This window comes from Sinocyclocheilus anshuiensis, unplaced genomic scaffold, assembly GCF_001515605.1.
Source record: "Sinocyclocheilus anshuiensis isolate Anshui unplaced genomic scaffold, SAMN03320099.WGS_v1.1 scaffold5486, whole genome shotgun sequence".
NCBI classification, from domain to species: domain Eukaryota; kingdom Metazoa; phylum Chordata; class Actinopteri; order Cypriniformes; family Cyprinidae; genus Sinocyclocheilus; species Sinocyclocheilus anshuiensis.
Genome location: NW_015548874.1, coordinates 39,689 through 59,052, shown reverse-complemented (window position 1 = coordinate 59,052; position 19,364 = coordinate 39,689). Strand labels below are relative to the sequence as shown.

The 19,364-nt window shown below is 36.1% G+C and overlaps 1 protein-coding gene across 1 annotated transcript in view; it reads right to left on the bottom strand.

Annotated features, from left to right (window-relative positions):
* Positions 1 to 1,882: 1,882 nt before the first annotated feature.
* Positions 1,883 to 19,364, bottom strand: part of LOC107656874 (lethal(3)malignant brain tumor-like protein 3) — a 44,140-nt gene continuing 26,658 nt past the window's right edge. The window contains exons 7-17 of the mRNA XM_016444823.1: positions 19,027 to 19,134; positions 18,774 to 18,909; positions 18,529 to 18,620; positions 18,048 to 18,199; positions 16,209 to 16,285; positions 14,876 to 14,961; positions 14,673 to 14,783; positions 7,138 to 7,252; positions 4,900 to 5,002; positions 2,115 to 2,258; positions 1,883 to 2,037 (exon numbers count right to left, since the gene is read on the bottom strand). Of these exons, the coding sequence (XP_016300309.1) occupies positions 1,938 to 2,037; positions 2,115 to 2,258; positions 4,900 to 5,002; positions 7,138 to 7,252; positions 14,673 to 14,783; positions 14,876 to 14,961; positions 16,209 to 16,285; positions 18,048 to 18,199; positions 18,529 to 18,620; positions 18,774 to 18,909; positions 19,027 to 19,134 (1,224 nt within the window). The 3' untranslated portion in view covers positions 1,883 to 1,937. The remainder of the gene's footprint in view (positions 2,038 to 2,114; positions 2,259 to 4,899; positions 5,003 to 7,137; positions 7,253 to 14,672; positions 14,784 to 14,875; positions 14,962 to 16,208; positions 16,286 to 18,047; positions 18,200 to 18,528; positions 18,621 to 18,773; positions 18,910 to 19,026; positions 19,135 to 19,364) is intronic.

Genomic DNA, 19,364 nt, shown 5'->3' with positions numbered 1-19,364 from the left:
AAAAATGACAATTGTGTCAACATTTACACACCCTCATGGTCCAAAAGAGTATATGTAATAAATTTTATAAAAAAAAAATATATTTCTTGCTGAAGCTACTTTTTGTAATGTCTGTTTGATGCTTTACAAAACAATGACTTTAAATGATCTTTTAGGAGTAATTTCTATATATATATGTGTGTGTGTGTCACGATCTGCTACGGTGCGGGAACACAGAGCAAGGAACGAGGAGACCAAGAGTACAGAAACCAAGGAATTTATTCATCTTCACGGGGAATCACACGTAGCACTGTAGACACAAACAATACCGGACGCTGGAGCACACACAGGGAACACTATTTATACACACAGGAGGAGGGGATGACGAGACACACCTAGGAGCAATGAAACATCATGGGAAACACCTGGGACAAATTAAACATGGGAAAGGAAGGCACATGAGGAAAACAACCACAAAACACGGAACAGAGTCTGACAGTGTGTGTGTGTGTGTGTTTATATATATATATATATATATATATATATGTGTGTGTGTGTGTGTGTGTGTAGATTAGAAATGTTGAAATGTTAGAAACATTTCAAGGTATTCATTTATAGAGTTTTGTTTGAGGCACTTGGCTGAATGTATTTTCGCACGTTTGCCTACAAGATATGAGAAACAAAAATATAACAGAAATATAAATGTACAGACACTGACACCACTACTGACAGGTTTAGTAATATATTCGGATCACCTGAATTGCTTTTGAGCACTAAAAAATGAGGAGAAACATGCACCAAACAGACATGTATCAGGAATAACTGGCTGGAATAGCAGACCATTGAAATATTCAATGCATATTAATTTTGGATAGATTAAGATTCTGAGAACAAACTTTACAGACATCACCAACTATTTTCTTAGGTGTTTCTAATGCAGATTGTTGCACCATAACTTGCTTTAACTTTCAAGCCGACCTTGAATGAATGATGTACAGTATGGTTGCACACCACTCTGTTATTGTATAAACATGTCAGTGAGCAAAACAAACTGTTATTGGTTGCTGTGCATCCCATTCAGATGACTTCGTCTGACCTATGTGGCTGTATTGGCCAGCTGAAGCAGCTATAGAGACCAAACCATATGCTCTCAGTCAAAGATCTGGCAACACAAGACCAGGTAGTGTGTGATATTCAGTCATTTAGTGCATGATGCCCAGTTTTTTCACTGTAACCATTTACAAAGTCACCAAGTGTATGATACCTGGTGTTTTAAAATCTGTTCAGATTTGAAAAGTCCTTTAAGTGACACTCAGGCTGAAGTCTCTGATTGCATCTCTGACATGGTTATCAACATTCAACCTTTCAAATTACTAGGCCAGAAACATCATGAGCTGACTCTGAGGTAATAATTAAGAAATATATTTAAACAGGGTGCAGGGCGGCAGTCATTTAGTTTTAATGCATCGCAAAATGCCACTCTTGTCTGCTGTAGAGTTATAATGAAACAGCTTGTTTCTGCTACTGTACCTTTAAAACTATGTAAATGAACTCTGTAATGATTGGCTAAACTCTTTACTCTTTAATCGTGTCTCCAGCAAGTTACTGAACACTGAATACATGTAGATGTGCTAATGTGGGCGATCATATACAGTTAGGTGCATAAATTTGCATAGTGTACCATACATTTGCATAGTATTCACAGTTTATAAACCTCTTGCAGAATTTATACAAATATGAAAGATCTTTTGTTTGTTTCGTTGTTTGTTTTTTAGTTACTACTGTCCTTCAGAAGCCATAAAGTAAAATCAATTCACATGCATCTTCCAGTTCAAAAGTTTACACCCCCTGCTCTTCATGCATTGCACTGCTTTCTTGAGCATCGATGAATGTGTGCAGCTTTTGTAATAATTGCATACGAGTCCCTCAGTGTGAAAAGATGGCTCTCAGCATCACAGTCATGGTTGTGGTGTGATAATCATTAATCTTTCCCAGTCAGTTCTGCAGTTTGGGTTTGCTGGAGCGGGAGTAGCGTGACACCCAGTACTGTACATCCAACTATTATTTAAGGGGTTTTCCATCATTAGAGCTCTTTAAATATTTCAGCAGAACCCATCAGAGAAACGAACACTCACTCATTAGCGTCAGCTGAAATCTCTGCGCTTGGTTCTGCTCTGCGCGGCCGACCCACTCCGCTTCCCGGCATCTCTCCGCTCAAACGATCCGGCAGAACCGAGTCCTTATTCAGGTTGATGTCAGAATACGGGCAACCCACGGCACTGAAACACCAGGAAACACTGATCAATTTAAAAACCTTTCATCTGTCATTGCAGTTCAGTAGCTGTGCTTTGTATCTAGTCACGTGTCTTAAAGTCTTAATTCATACTTTCACAAATTAAGGCCTAAAAAGGTCTTAAATTGGAGCAGAAAGTCTTAAATGCATAAAGTCATGGCATTAAATGATGCATGTACTAGCTATCATTTATTCTGAGTATTGCTCAGTTGGGTAGTGTTTCCTGATGAAAAGTTAATAATTAATTATATCAAGAGTCAAATTAAAATAAATGGGGCTGTGTGATAATCGCAATTATAGTTGATTCAATCAAATAACTTTACAGTCTTCTGCACCTCGTCACTGTGTGATGATCTGGTGTTTTTATCAACTTGATTTACAAAAAGAAAGAAATAAATAAATTAAAAAAAAATCCCTTTTGCATGTGCTGCGAGTTTAACATTTGGGAATGTACTTTATTTTCACAGTCACATAATTTGCAACAATGCATAAACTTTTAAATAGCTTCAGCATTTCATTAGTATTCTGACAAAACAAAAGCTTGACTGTATGAATGTTTAGAATGAATTTAAGACAATATTAGTATTGTAACTAATGTTACAATGTTGTGTAATGTTTAGAAAACTATTATTATAATTATCAATTTTCATTTTTTATTTTACAATACAATTGTAATTTACAGCAATATGCCTTCTGTCTTCAATTTATAGTTAAAATAATAATAACTGTTACTGGTGCTGTTGTTTTATTGTATTATTATTATTATTGTAAATTACACTGATCATTATTCAATTTGATAGTTAAAACACCAGTAATTTAATAACACAAAATACATCTATAAAGTCAAAATAAAAGACAAAAAAATGTAAAATATAATTTTTATATTTATTATTTATTTTAAATATTTTATCTATTTGCATGTCACATGATCATTAAGTGACACATGTGCATGTGTTGTTAAATCATTTAAATAATAACTTAAAATTTAAATTGGAAATTAAAGTAAATATATTGTCTAAGGGGTTCAGCTGGCAAAAAAGATTGGGAATCCCTCGCTTAGAAGTTATCACAAATATGAAGCATGTTTGATTCTGTAAAGTGATATTTTCCATATGAGCTTTGATCAGTATGGGTTTCTTGCCCTCTGGGTGATTTTTCTGAGACTGTAAAAATAGAAACATCAGAGAACAGACATGCAACACCTTTCCTCAGGCTGATCGCTGCTCTGAGAGCTGATCTGAGCCGCAGTGTTAGAGCAGAAAGACCAGTGATCATTAGTCCGGTTAGACTGAGCTAGGATATGCTGAAGATGATATTCAGGGTAGGCCGGGCGATATGGCCAAAAATATTATCACAGTATTTTTTCCACATCATATCGATATTTATCATGATATTTATTTATCATTAATGGGGAAGAAAATACTTTCAACATGTTTGATAGACCTTGAGAATGAATGTAAAGATAATTTGTTTGTTCACACTTAAACTCCACAGAGTTACCTTTTAATTTAGGGCCCCATGAAATCGGTTTTATTTCCCCATGAATCCTGTTTTCCCCTTTATTTTTTCCTGAATTCTGTGTTTTATGATTCAATACAAATTTATCATTAAAATGGTATCTAATTAAATGAATTAATACAACTTTAACAATTTATTATTATGCAATGAAATTTTAAACAATTTACAACAAAACATTGCATTTTTTATTTTTTTGTCAAATAATATGCTGCACAACAGTACTGTATAACAATTAATACTTATATTTAATATATTTAAAATAACAATACGAATTATTATTATTATTATTATTATTATTATTTGAGAATTACATTTTAGCATACAATCATAATACATTTCTGTCATAATTTGTTCAAGTTAAACCAGAATTTTAGACAGGCTGCCATGAAGATCTTTCAGTTTCAGTGTGTCTTAGTAGTTTTCTCAAAGTAAATGGTAAAAAGCTTGTGACTCTCAGAGCAGCTCTGTAGATGAAGTTCATGTGTGTTCATCTCTCATATATTGAGATGCAGACGCTGAAAACACAGTGAGCATCACGTGTGGCTGAGTTTGTGTATCAGATGAAACCGCGTCATTCATTCACACAGACACACAGACCATGCAGAGTCAGCCTATTAGCATCACATGCTTATTTGACACACGAGAACCAATGTCACACAAGCACATTTGAGCTTACGTTTGCTATATTTGATAAACAGCTTTTTATCTCTGTTGCTTGGTACCGACTATGCAGAAGACGGAGAAATGCATGGATACCGTAGCTTTCTTGCCTCGCTTTTGTTTTTGTTTCCGAAGTGCAACAGAGAATGGCACATGTACAAATTTAAAGCAGTATGTCCATTTCTGCTGAAGGCAACGGGAAATGAGATCTAAACTGAAAGTGAGTTGAGAAATGCACAGTTTGACCAATTCATACTTCAGCAATAGGGGTTCATTTAGTACGATTAAGTTCACATCAGAAACAAACTATACTGGGGTTTGCGTGAACTGTATCATGAAGCAGTGGTCCGCTGCCCTCTTTTTAGGCACCCTCAAACAGTGTTCAAATTATCGAGATTAACCAAACTCTGATGTCAAACAAATAAACTTACACACAGATTCACACTGACCTGTGGTGTCCAGAGTAGCGGGCTCCTTTGATGTGACCCACTCCCTTACAGCCTGGCGTGGGACAGCCGCCCTGCTCAGACGTCTCAAACATGTCCTGAGGAGCTATGAAGAAAACACACAGAAGCACATCACATCATCCTCACTCGGGAAACCACAATATCAGCTTACACATGGAGTTGTCAATGACTGTTTGTGATAAGTGATTACACAGTACACACATGAGCCTCACCGAGACAAAATGTAACAAAATCAAATGTAATATACAGATATGGGTGTTTTTTTCAGCTTTCGACACTTTTATGTCCCAAGGGTTGATCTGTCTTCAAATTAACAGATTTAAAAGGTGTTCTTTTTGTTACATGAAAGTCACATAACATGTTTTTTTACATTTGAAGAGTTCAGATGCAAAAGCCTCTATGTGCCGTCTGAAATGTTCTTCTAAAACGGCACATAGAGGCTTTTGCATCTGAACTCTCCATGTGTTGACAAACACTTTCAATCTTCAAGTAAAATATGAAAATCCATTATAAAAACAATAACAATCCAAACAAAGATCAAAATACAAATCTTTACAATATTTATTTTGTGAAATGATCCATATCCATTTTTATACAAATTATTATGGTTGTGTCTCAGTTGTGGAGTCATTTCTGCAATCATGAAAAATTTAAATAAGATTTAAGCAGAAGTTAGTGTACTTGTTTACGAAAGAGACAACCAAGACAGAGTAATTAATGTTATTAATAGAGTACATATAGATTTATATCGAGAGTGTATATAGACTCAGGTATAGATTCACATATAGAAAATATATAAGACTCAAGAGTATATATGTGACCCTGGACCACAAAACCAGTCATAAGGGTCAATTTTTTGATTTATACACCATCTCAAAACTGCATAAATAAGCTTTTTAAGGTTTGTTAGGATCGGACAATATTTGGCCGAGATACAACTATATATTGAAAATCTGGAATCTGAGGGTGCAAAAAAAATCTAAATATTGAGAAAATCGCCTTTAAAGTTGTCCAAATGAAGTTCTTAGCAATGCATATCACTAATCAAAAATTAAGTTTTGATATATTTACGGTAAGAAATTTACAAAATATCTTCATGGAACATGATCTTTACTTAATATCCTAATGATTTTTGGCATAAAAGAAAAATCTATCATTTTGACCCATACAATGTATTTTTGGTTATTGCTACAAATATACCCCAGCGACTTAAGACTGCTTTTGTGCTCTAGGATCACATATAGACTCTGATGGATATATTCTCTTTCCCTGGTTTCTCTCTCTTTTCTCACACTCGTTTTGTTTCTCTCTCTCTCTCAGTAAGTCGGTCACATCCTGATGCCAGTTGCTGATTTCTAAACATTGCTCCGATCTGTTTCCATGGACACAGAGGAAGGAAACGAGAACGAGAATGAGAAGAAGATTATCAGCAAGACTGACTGGAGAAAAGCTCATTGTTCAACAGCATTTTCCCAGCATCCTCTGGAGCTAATAGAAGATAGTGACATGATAGGAAGAGAGGACTGTTAGACGCTCCATCCCTCTTTTATACCCACATCATTCCTTCTGTCTCTACCGGCTACAATTTTCCATGAAATGAAGAGGAAAATGGCTGTCATTTCGAGAGTCTGAGGCAGTCTATTTATAGATGATAGAGAACGCTGTTTGAGTGGCCATTAACTCAGCATTTAGGGCTGGGATTACAGTATGTTTCGTCTGAATCACTGAAACATCTTGTTGGAAACTGTCAGTACTCTCTCTCTCTCAAAACAAAAAACCCTAGTGCAAAAACATCTGTGTAAAACACATTTGCTCTGCGTTTTACACACTACACAAAACAATCTAATCTTAGTCAGCTTTTTGTTTTGTTTGGAACATATTAAATAGGATCATCTCCATGTGTCACACAAAGTGAATGAGAGGAACAATGAATTCCAATAGCGTCAGATGTTAGCATGTTGCACAATATTAATAGGTATATAAAACAAATTGTCCATTTTAAGTAGATGCAAATACTTCTTTGATATTTGCAGTACTGAATAAAATATACTTTCTTTGTGCATTGCCCATCTTATCCGTAAGAATACATGTGATGCTGCCTTAAAATCAAAGCCAAGTGTCTTTGAAGGCCTCAAGTCTTGCTGCGTGACATTTGCAACAGCCGTTCCATCACGAGCGTGTCTCTTAGCTGAAGTTTGTGTGAAATCCGTCTGTACTCACTGATGGGCGGCTGCAGTGGATGTCCGGTTTTGGCGCACCACCCGGCAGGATGAATATCTGGGCTGTCTGCATCGATCCAGTAATCATATTCTTCTGTCCAGCCATCAAAATTGACCTAAAAGAGAGCAATGCAGATCTCTCTTTTACAATGCTAAAAAACAATAAAGCTGCGTCCCAAATGATGCACTATACACTATGCACTTGTGCACTATGCAAATACATCGTAAAATCTTTGACATTTAAAGATCATGGTAAAGTTTATAATTTGTTCTTGTTTCAAACATAAACCTCAGTGAATTTAATGTATTTAATAAATCTCCAGATTTGCTAACAGCTTGCACCAGAAACCGCTTTTGGTGTTAAAAAACTACTGGCAGGATTTACTATAGTCACACAGTGAAACATTAGTGATGAAAAGTCATGAACACAGTTATTTTTGCAACCTGAACCGGTTCAAGGAACGAAAACGAAATCCGGAAACGAACTAAATTTTGACAGGAACCGAACCAGAAACAGAAACTAAATCAAATTTTATAGTTCCGAACAGAATCGAACATTTTATATGGCCATTAACCGGTTAATAACGTTATTTTATCGTTCCATTTATTATATGAAATTTGATGTCAACCAATCACAAATTCCAGTAGTACGGCCTGCAAATGTGTCACTGACGCATCCAGCGAGTGAAATGCCGCTTTCAGCTGTGAACTCATCATAGGTAAGTCACAATGGCAATGCACCGGCGTTAGAGTTTATCCGGGGATAGTGTAAGAAGGATTCAACAGATCACATGCAACTGCAGCGCTTCTGTGAACGGAGAAAACAGAATAAAACTATAGGCTTACATAAAAATAAATATATAGGCATATACACAAAATATATTTCACTTAAATCATTGACAGATTAACAAAACGAAAGAAAAAAATGTGAGTTACGGTTCATTGTGACACGTTCCAAAGTTCTCGGAAAGGAAAACGAGACGGCAGACAGTAGTTTTCTTTATTTTACAAAAGCTTTACAGTTTTCTTTATTTTGCAAAAGCTTGACAGTTTTGAATGATGTTTTGCTTATATCTGTATAACCAACCAGCGTTGGTATGACCATCGCGGCGGCGCCTCACGCACACACAACATTGTGACATTGCAGCCTGTTCATTATCAAAATAAAATACAGTTAAAGAAACAAATAAAAAGTTACACTGCTCTGTTGTACAATCTGTTGCGTTCAGCGTGACCACCGCCTCACTGTGCTGATATAGCCGATGTGAAGGATGATGTTTTACGTCGATGAAAGTACAAAGCCTATAGCCTATAATAAATCATATTTTAGCATGTAGATACGTCGCGAATATGTAAACATTTGGATTCGTGCCGAATGAGAGAGGTAGGCATCAGTTTCACCTTAAATTAATTAGTTTTTGGATTGACGTTTTTATAGCCTAAACGCATAGCCTTAACTTTAGAGGATTTGTTGTGGAGAGAAACTAACTGTGTTTATAATGTTTGTAAACATTTTGCTTAAGCCTACCGGCATTTAAGCCTACATTATTTCTGAATGTAAAAGGGCTAATACAATGCGACGTGACCTTAGACTTTTTTCACTCTCAAAACGCAATCTTATACAAGTAGCGTTTTTTTAACAATGCAGCAAACATTTGTAAATATCTTAAAAAATACTTTCATGTCTTTAAAGTGTTAATAGATTTTTTCTTTTGTTTAGTAGCCTACATTTGGCGAAAATCTGGAAAAGATGATGCTGTATTGGCTGTGACTATGTGCAGCGGATTAAGATCATTAGGATCAAGAACACTGTACTTTATTATTATTATTATAGGCAAAGAAAATAGATTTTTTTAAATTAACGTTATTAACCGGTATTTCTTCTACTCGAACCGGTTTCAGAACGGTAATAATACAGAGGAACGGAGAAACAGAAACGTTAAAATATTGATTCTGCTCGGAGTGAACCGTTTGAATTTTTTTTTTTAATTTCAAGCCCTGATTTTGTTATAATTACATTAATACTAACCAAACAAACTACAATATAATTTACAAGGAAACTAAGAAAACATTTCTTCAAAGATGATGCTCAGTTATTTTAGAGGTGTGCAATATTGAAAATAAAAATCTCAATATTTTTATAATTACACCATATTTTGCCAAATGTTTTTTGAGATAGTACCTTGTTTGCGTTAAGACGGCAATGTATAAGTAAATATAAAACTTAACCAACAGTAGGTGTCTGCAAGTCCCCATCTTAACGAGTGATTCATTGACTCATTAATTCAAAAGATTTGTTCAAAACGGCTGATTCATTTAGAAACGAAGCTAGTGACGGTTGTCTTTATGAATGGGGCCAATGAATTACTGACTCAAATCATTTGTTCAAAAACACAGGAACATTCAATAACAAAACACACTGTTGCTGGAGATGCACAAATGTTCTACTCCGGTGAAACAGAGCAAACAGACAACACTGTGACTAAACCAAAACTCACTTACAGTAATACTAACATCTTGTTTGCATAAAATTGTTGCATAAAATCAATTCACTTATGATCGTGCTGATATTCAGGAAAACAACACCCTTACTCATGTGATATTATTTAAATACCGTGATACAAATATAAAAACAAGAGCTCTTACATTGCATTTTTGCCTCCATATATTAAACTATATTATAACTTCATTCTAACAGCCTTTATCCTGTAGTGAAAGATTCTCAAGATGTGTTTTTGCTTGTTGTTTTTTTGCAAACTGAGTTGCATAATGTCAGCTCACACATTATTAAAACAATAATTACGATATTATAGTGGACAACAAATATCGCACACCCCTATTTTACCTACTTTTCAATCCTAAACTGTCTAGTGTATCACACAGTGTCATTTAATATTGTACACTTTCCTACAGCCATGCATTGTGATTAAACATACCGGTTCAGAACAAATACATTTCTTTCCGTTTCTCCTTATATATCTGCCATTCCAGGTCAAATTTCTTCTTTTAGACATCTTTAAAATCACAAGATACTTCCCACACAAGCATCCTTACAACACAACTATCATCAGTTATGTGCTGCTGGAGATTTTGGCGCCGCTTGATCCATATTGAGCTGTGTGTTTGTGTCCCGAGGCGTAACATCAATGCAAATAAATGAGCAATTTGTTCTGCTTTAAGTTAAAAATAAAATATTGTTGCGAATACACTTTTTATTTAATTTTAATAATGTTTTGTTTATTATTTTACATTATTGCTCAAATCATCCCATGGGCCGGATTGGACACCTTTGTGGGCCGTATGTTTGACACCCCTGGTTTAAATGAATGCAATGTGATTTACTAAGGTCTGTGGTCGTAAATATACTGGTATTTGTGTCATTATTTAAAGCCCAAAAAAGCATGTCTTAACCCATTGCTCTAGGTAGACTGCCCTTAATCGAGACACCTAAGGCCAGGAGAAATTGTTCCTGCAGGGTCATAGTGTCTTTCTCTGGTGACACTGTGTGAACGTCACAACAAATCCCAGAAGAGATGGTTGTGTGGTGATAAATAGAGATTTTATTCTTACATAAGGTACAAAACACCCCACGGCACTTCAGATGAAAGCAGGAACAGCTTGGCTACTAGCATTTCAAGGTCCCTCGAGAAGATTATCTTCATATTGCAATGCTCATCTCTAGAGACGTTAACGTTTTAACAGGAATCTTAAAGAAACGTTGGCAGCGATCAGACGGCTGGCAGGGTGATTCGGTCATATTGTGTTTGAGACTCTCAGAACTCTTTGAAAAGAGCTGCTGCAATCACAACAATGAGAAGAAAAGAGCAACGGCCCTTAAATGACAGCCTGTCTCCAGGACTTCGATAAAACGGGTTCCTGGGAAATCAGCCGGACTGCAGGAACAGGGACGGACTAAAAAGGCGAGCAGTGTTTTTAGTGGTGTTCACAGCACAGCTGACAGTCATTATGTGGAGGCTGAGTGGACTGGCTTTGTGCCGCCCATCCAGACCAGACTGGCTTTTGTGATTCACTGCATGACAGTTTGAGATAAAGAAATGTTTCATTTGCATTCTTCTCATCAGTCTTACTCTCTTTTAATCTCCTTCCAGTTTGCATGCTTCCACCCATGACTACATCCATTTAGCAATCTCTCTATCTCGTTTTCCTTTTGCTTTGTTCACAACCAGTGTAATTTTAGTATCACTGATGTAATGATACTGATTCTTTTTCCATTCTTCACTATTTCCACAAACCTATTGCACAAATGATTTGACACGGGAATCCATAACTTGTAGTGTAAAAGTTTACGTTTTCTTTGTCAAGTTACATTATAAAAGAAATTGAACTATTTTACACTTAAGTTCCAAAAACCTGAATGTTAGCTTTTCCCTCTGTCATACGACTGTCTAGCACAAAACCCTTCTTCTTCCTTCAAATTGTTACGCATGTATTGCATGTATAAAACTAACCAGAGTCACGTGATACAATATAAATAACATAAAAAAAATGCATATATCAAAAACAAAATCACTCTTAATATTAAGAAACATATTACAAACTTCTTAATTGCTTTAATTCATTTATGGCTCTAACAATTGATATACTATTATAGTTTTTTGTTAAACTTTTAAATTAGATTTTACTATATTTTCTTTGTTTATTATCATATTTACTTTTCAAGTTTTAGTCATGTTTTGTTTTCATTTTTTTTCCAGGTCTATATAGGTCTTCATATATTTTTTAAGTTTTAGTTTTCAGTTGTAATTATTTTAGTACTTAATTTTAAACAAAAATGAGAAATGCTGCCTTGTCAACTAACTGAAACATATATTTTTTTATTTAAATTTTGAATGTATTATTATTGTATTAATTGTTTTAGTTAACGATATTAGCTTTAAATCACACTACAGGTTTTTTTTTTTTTTTACATTTTTTTGCTGAAGATCTACTGATTCTGCTTTATTTTTTTAAATTAAGACTGTCCAAAAAAAATTATTAGGCTTTATTCTACATTTACATTGCATTTACATTTAGTAGACGCTTTTATCCAAAGCGACTTACAAATGCAGTAATTTTGAAGGATTTGTTGTGGAGTGAGGGGAACTAAATACCTGCCTACAGTGTTTTGTAAAGGTTTTATTTACCAACATTTGAAATTATTTCTGAATGCAATAAAATCTGACTTATCCGTGTTGTTTTCCAGGAAATGCTCATCAGTACTTATGCCGTTTTTCAGTACTTCGAATCCAAAGCAATGCTGGTATGAATCGCGATGTGTTGAACTGAAATGTTCAAGCAAAGAAGTGACGACTGAAAACTTGCAACTGCAAGAATCTGCATTAGATTGGCTCTGGCACAAACACGCATTCATGTGTGTGAAGAGCAGACGTTTATCAGCCTTTATCAGCCGGAGGACTGACAGACCATGTTCAAAAGAAGATTTCTATATGGAGCAGTGCTTCCCTCCAGCCCACACGAAGGGAAAAGCACAGATGACTCATCCTGATCGCTTCTAAACTCCCAAACAGACGGCTGAGAGATCAGATGCTGTCATGGGATCACCGTCAGCTGAATCAGCACTGCATCACTGCATCTTCACTGACAATTAGAGCAATTATGCTTGGGAAACTGCACAACACAATGAGCAAGAAATCAGTGATGAAATGCTTTGATCCAGAGTGGATTTCATGGATACGTGAGCAAGAAGCAGATCATATTCAGTCCCTATGTAGGACACAATCTGTAAAAAGCTAAATAAAATCAAAAAGTGTTTTGAAATTAGCTCCATATTATCACCATACCATACTATATGAGCCATAAAAGCCTGATGTACAAATGCAGGACGGTCCCAAAATTGGGAGCTTTGTCTCGCATCCTGCAAAACGTAAGCAGACTCCCGCATTCCGGATTGTTTTTTTTCTTCTTGAAATTACACTACGACAATAAGAAATACAATAATAAAAATGTGATTGCCATTAAAAAATCCATTTGTCCTAGCTAGACCGGGAAAATAACCAACCAACGCATACATAGAGAGGATTTTTTTCCACTGATGATGACTGGACAGAGCAAAGAAACCAGTTTGGACCTCATCAAAAGTCTTTAAATGCAGCTACAGCAGTCAGGACTTCATCTAGACACGTATTGGATAACAACATCCAGATCGAAGCTGGCAGATCCAACAAAAAAATACAAGTTCAAGATGCACTGAATCCGGTAAAACACATTTGATGTTTGCATAGTCTAATGAAGGAACATAAACTAGTCATTACTTATAAAATGAGATTTTAACTACTAGCCTGTTATTCAGTTCATTATATTTAGTAGACTGAATAGATCCTGTAGAGTAAGTTACATAGTAGCCTATCACTTGAACCTGGGCAAATTGAGTACCAGTAACAGAGCTTATAGACAGTTTAAAACGGTACACCATGGCCTGTCTGAATACTCGATTCTGATGGCTGAAAAGTGTGCATTAAAACCGTGATGCACAGGCAGACTTAAGTCAGTTTAATCACCGTTCTATATTAATGAGCTGCTTTTTCTATAGTGATGTGGTGCTTTCATTGATGCACACACACACACACACACACACACACACACACACACACACACACATATCACTCGTACACAGAGAAACATTCAAGAGCACAGAAACGTGTTGTTAACACTGCCCAGCCACTTTTGTTAATAAAATAGCTTTAATACTGAATCACTATGTTATATTTCTCAGCAACGAGGAGGTAAAATTGCTGATTTTGAAGTAATTAAACTCACAGCTTCACTGTTTGTAGAGAGAAAGATGAACAGACGCAGGTAATTCACACACACAACTTGCATGCCTCTCTCTCTCTCTCTCTTTCGATAATTTATTCAAATCAATGTTATAATTAATTTATTCAAATAAATGTGATCTTACTGCACTATTTCATCTCTGTGTCTGATTTGAAGCGGGCAGAATGCTAGAGCTAACGAGCCATAATTGGCAAAAAAAAATTAATTCATTTTTACACTTCCAATCAAATATTGCACTGCAAACATCATGAACAGCTTTAACTCGTCAATACTGGAAAATCACCATGGTATAAGTGGGATAATGCACGACTAGCTGTGTATTAAACAATTTTAATGTGCTCCGCTTCGCATCAGGTGGTTCTTTGCCTCCACGTTGTGCATTAAATTTGTTTAAAAAATTGCCGTGCATTATCCCTTAATTATCTTCCAATCATCATCATTATTTCTATAGTCTAATAACTTTATCTCTCTCACACATGCCCTGCATTGTCCCGCAAAATTATTATTCTGAAAGAGCAATAACCAAGTGGTCACCCTAGATATACCAACACAAAGCACTCTTTTTATTTATATTTTGTCTACATGTTCAATAAACTGTTCTATTTCAAAAAATACGATTTTTTAGACTTTTAATTCATGTGTGAGGCTTTAAAATGTAAAAAAAGGTCAACCAGCTGACCCCTCTAGACCAACATGGAAATTCACACTGAGCCAGCATGTGTGCAAAATATAGTTTCTCACCCGCAGTCGATGGTCATCCGTATGAACCACTGTGGCCACTCGGATCAGAGCAGGATTCCTCTTGTCGACCACCTCCAACTTCATATTGAGCTGGAAACCGTGAGGAGGTTTCTGCAGAGAAAGAGAGAGAGAGGCACATGTCCTCAGCGCCTCGGGTCTCTCACAGGGGCTGCAGATGCTTGGCAATAAGCACATGCACTCACCACTTTGAAGGCTCGAGCAGGAGCTGGTAATGAGTTGGTCTCTGCCAAGTATTTCTCCCAGGAGAAGTTCTTCACATCAGGGTATCCTACAGCACATGGAGAGTGAGGTTTGAGGGACGGATGAAAACATGATATTTCCCAGAGCTCACTAGTTTTTATGCTGTATTATGAGATCATTTTGTGAGAAGTTCTTCACATCAGGGTATCCTACAGCACATGGAGAGTGAAGTTTGAGGGACGGATGAAAACATGATATTTCCCAGAGCTCACTAGTTTTTATGCTGTATTATGAGATCATTTTGGGTGGACCTAAGGTGATAGAGAGACAACATGAAACATCTAAAGAAAGAAAGAAAGAAAGGGACATCTTTTACGAGAGAATTAACTACTTGTCCCGTCCCATGAAACATTAGGATTGACATAATCAAATCAGAAATAATGTTAAATACAACAGGGTTTATGCAAGTTTTATGAATGTAAATTTAAGACATTTTAAAGCCCCTTTTAAGAACAATTACAGAAAATTGAAGGAATAAATTAAAGGAGAAACAAGCAGCGCACAATGATTTTTAGCAAGACTTCAAAGCTTAAAAATACAACTTGCAACCAATCTACATTAATTTTTAATCCATTTTACACACACACAAAACAGCTGAAAGTGAAGTGAATTAATGAGGTGATTTAAAAAAAATATTTGCCAGTGGGCTTAACAAAATCAAGTTAATTCAAAGGGAAAACAAGTTTTTATAGCCCACTGGCAAATAATTGTTCTTGTTTAAAGCATAAAAGCACTCAATTCTCAAAAAACAAGACTTCATATCTTCATTTAATGCATTCATCTATGAATATAAGACTTTCTGCTACAATTTAAGACCTTTTAAGGCCTTAATTTGTGGAAGGGTGAATTAACCCTGACTCAACAATTGACTTGCAGAGAACTATAGGTATAATAAAGAACTATATACACAATATGTCTTTCCTGAATCCCCAGCAGAAGTCTGAAGTCAGGTCAGAATAAACACACATCGTCCTCTAGTCCACGTCCTCATACAGAAGTCCCTCTGAAGACACTAGTCTGTATTTCAGCTGGAAAGGCTTTCACATGCTAAGATCTAAACCAGCACAACAACCTAACGTCGTCTTGCATGCTATCAGAGACCTGCAATTAATGAGCTTAAAAAATACAACAGGCAGACCTTAACTTTTCTCCTTCCTTCATCAAGCTCTCTTTCTAACACTGGAAAAGGCAACTTTTAAAGCAGGTTATTGCATAGTGTTTTTTAAATCGGTTTTTGGGGGAAATAGTGTACATTTAAAACAAACGTTGCCTCACCTGGAGGGGTGGTGAGGGTCCTGCCGTTCTCTTGACACCAGCCAACCGGATGGATATAAAGACTTGTTGCATCACACCTGCAGAAAAGAAGAAACACACAAATGCATTTTAATGCATTTCATGCACTGTTTAAAAAACCCTGAATCCATTTTTCCCCATCAATTTTTTTTTTTATAAATTCTTACTTTTTTTAGGACAGACAATACAATGAAATACACAAATTAACACAGTTTTGCATTTAATCTGCACTAGTGGGTCACAACTTAAAAAATATGGTGCACACATCTTTTTTGACTGTCACAGACAGAAGGGCAAACCATTCTGATAAATCATAACCAAATAATTATGTGCAGTTAAGATAGCAACAAAAACCCATCTACTTTTAAAACAGAAGCAAAATGTATCTCTTGTCATTAATTGTAGGCATCATAACTACTTCATTTCCTGTGGTTTAATGTCTTCCAAAAGCATCAAAATTCAACCAAATGCTCAAAAATGTTGTATTTTGTTCTGTTCTGGCAGATAATGCTAATATATTTCAATACTGGATTTTAAGGACATTCTGATTTTTTTCCGGAGCATCAATATTTGAAGTGCTGTGTTGGGTCTGTACTCGGTCCTGAAGCAAAACTAGCCTGGATCTAACAATCCCTTCCAGCAGTTCTAGTATCAAGCTGACCAACCCCAGATTGCTCGTGACCAGCAACATCTGATGCGGTTTCTGATGGTAAGATGATGGCTAAAACAGAATTATGTGCCGAAACAGGCACCAGTTCTCCTGATCTCCTGAAATGATTTGTTGGAATGAAGTGAAACAAATGTGGGGATGAGATGTTCGGGGACCATAACGGCTGGACAAGATGTGCTCTTCTTGGGCTCAGTGCACAGAGCTGTCAGATGTGATTGTGTGATCTGAGCTGAAGACAGAGTGTGTGCCACTATCCTCCTCCTCCTGAGTAATTGATGAGCAGTTAAAAGCATTCTGCCTGCTCTACACACACATATACAAAGACACACACTCAGCACAGAATGATAACTGGGTCACTCGTAAGAACGAGAACCTGCCCTATTTCTGTCCTCCGTGACTTACAACTGATATAATGAGCAAGATACTCAACTTAGTCATTTGATAGATTTAAGCCTGTTCAGTTTCATCAATTTCGTCAGCATTTCAGCCAACTTGTATGTTTGCAGGAGTTAAATAGAACAAAAAAATGATGCACTGATTCAAATTAAAATATTGATTTCATGTCGGCGCCGACTATCCTCTCACAATAAAGGCATAAAAAGCCCATAAATATAATTAAAAAAATATATATATGATTTCATGTTGTTCACAGATGTGAGTTTCTCTATACTTTTTCAGTATTGTATTGTTCATGAATATGTATATGTTCACCCTTATATTAGTTCAAAAGTGAACTTTATATTAGTGATTCGTTTTTTAAAGACAAGAAATATAATTGTAAATAATTATTTTATAATAATTATAATAATAATATTTATAAATGTGTAGTGATAATGTGGTGAAATTAAGAATAAAACTGAGTGATACTAACAGAATTTAAATGATATGACCATCAAACCATCAGGGTTGAAATAATGTTGTGCTTTAGAATTAGTGAGTAAAAATCGCTTTTCATACGTAACACTTTCTTACAAGTTTTGGTGCATTTGGCTTGTTAACAAAGTTACTGCATGTATTGATAAAAAAAAAAAACGTATAGAAAGTCTTTGTAAAATGATGTCCTGTCCATAGATAAATACAATTGTTCTCTTTCAGGGAAAGTCGCAGCAGGAGCATAGCATAAAGACATGAATTCAAAGATGGGAATTTACCAGTAGTCATAACTTTCATCCCAGTTGTCAAAGTGCACCAGGAATCGACTCTCCACCATGTCTGTAATCGTGGCGACACAGATGAACGAGGGATTCTTCTTATCGATGGCCTCCAGCTTCATACCGACCCTAAACCCTGACGGCGTCACGGTCTGAAAAACACAGCTTATCCATTCAGTCGGAATAACTTGCTCCTGAATTACTATATCAACCAGTGATATCTTAGCAATTCATGATGCAATAAAATCCTGATGCTAAAATCAAGTCAAGTTTTAAATACATTTTCTGTTTCACTTGAACCTGTATCTACGTCCTACTACTGTGAAGTGTTTAAACATAGGTTAAATGTGCTGTGGATGTCCTTGTCTTAACTTGGTCTTGTTTAAGTGCTTCATTGCTTGAAGTGAAACAGTGCCATCTAGGGGAAAATGGGACACATTTCCTATGGCTTCATCTGGGGTCATGTGATGCTCTCTCTCACCATGTTCTGGTTCTGAAACAGGGCTTTGGGTGCGGTCTGTATTTTATTTAGTTTGAAGTAGGAGGACCAGCTGAACTCTTCATCCTTCATCCCTACAGAAACACAAAAACCACACGGGCCATGTGAGGAACAGTAGCACATACTGCTACACATTAGTCAGGAAAGTGAAAACAAAAGTATAATTTTACAACCAAAGCTGCTTGAATTGAATTCTGGGTGTTCTGTGAATGGCTGGTGTCTCTTACCTTTCGGTGGATGCAATTTGTGTCCGGTTTTCTCGCACCATCCCACTGGGTGAATGTCAGGAGAGCTGGAATTTACCCAGAAGTCATAGCAGTCTGAATACTTATCAAAATGCAGTCTGATTCGATGTCCTAACACCTGCAAATATGCGCAAGTGAGCCACAAGATGGACAAAAGTGATCATGTAAAGTAACATAACAGTAAAATATCATATTACAACTCATTTTTAGACAATATTAGAGTTTTGGTTGTTACCTCAGCGATGGTAAGGACGCAGTACATGGAAGGGTGTTCAGAGTCGATACCCTCCAGTCTCATGCCAACCCTAAAGCCATTCTTACACTGTGGACCAAATGATATTTTCTATCCCCTAACCCTAAACCTAACCCTTACAGAAAACCTGTTTGCATTGTTACACTTTTAAATAAACATCATTTACTATTTTTAATAATTTTTTCCCCTCGTGGGGACTGCAAGCCACAATGTCAAACATTTCAGGTTTTACTATCCTTGTGGGGACATTTGGTCCCAACAATGTAGCATAAACAAGTACACACACACACACACACACACACACACACACACACAAAAGA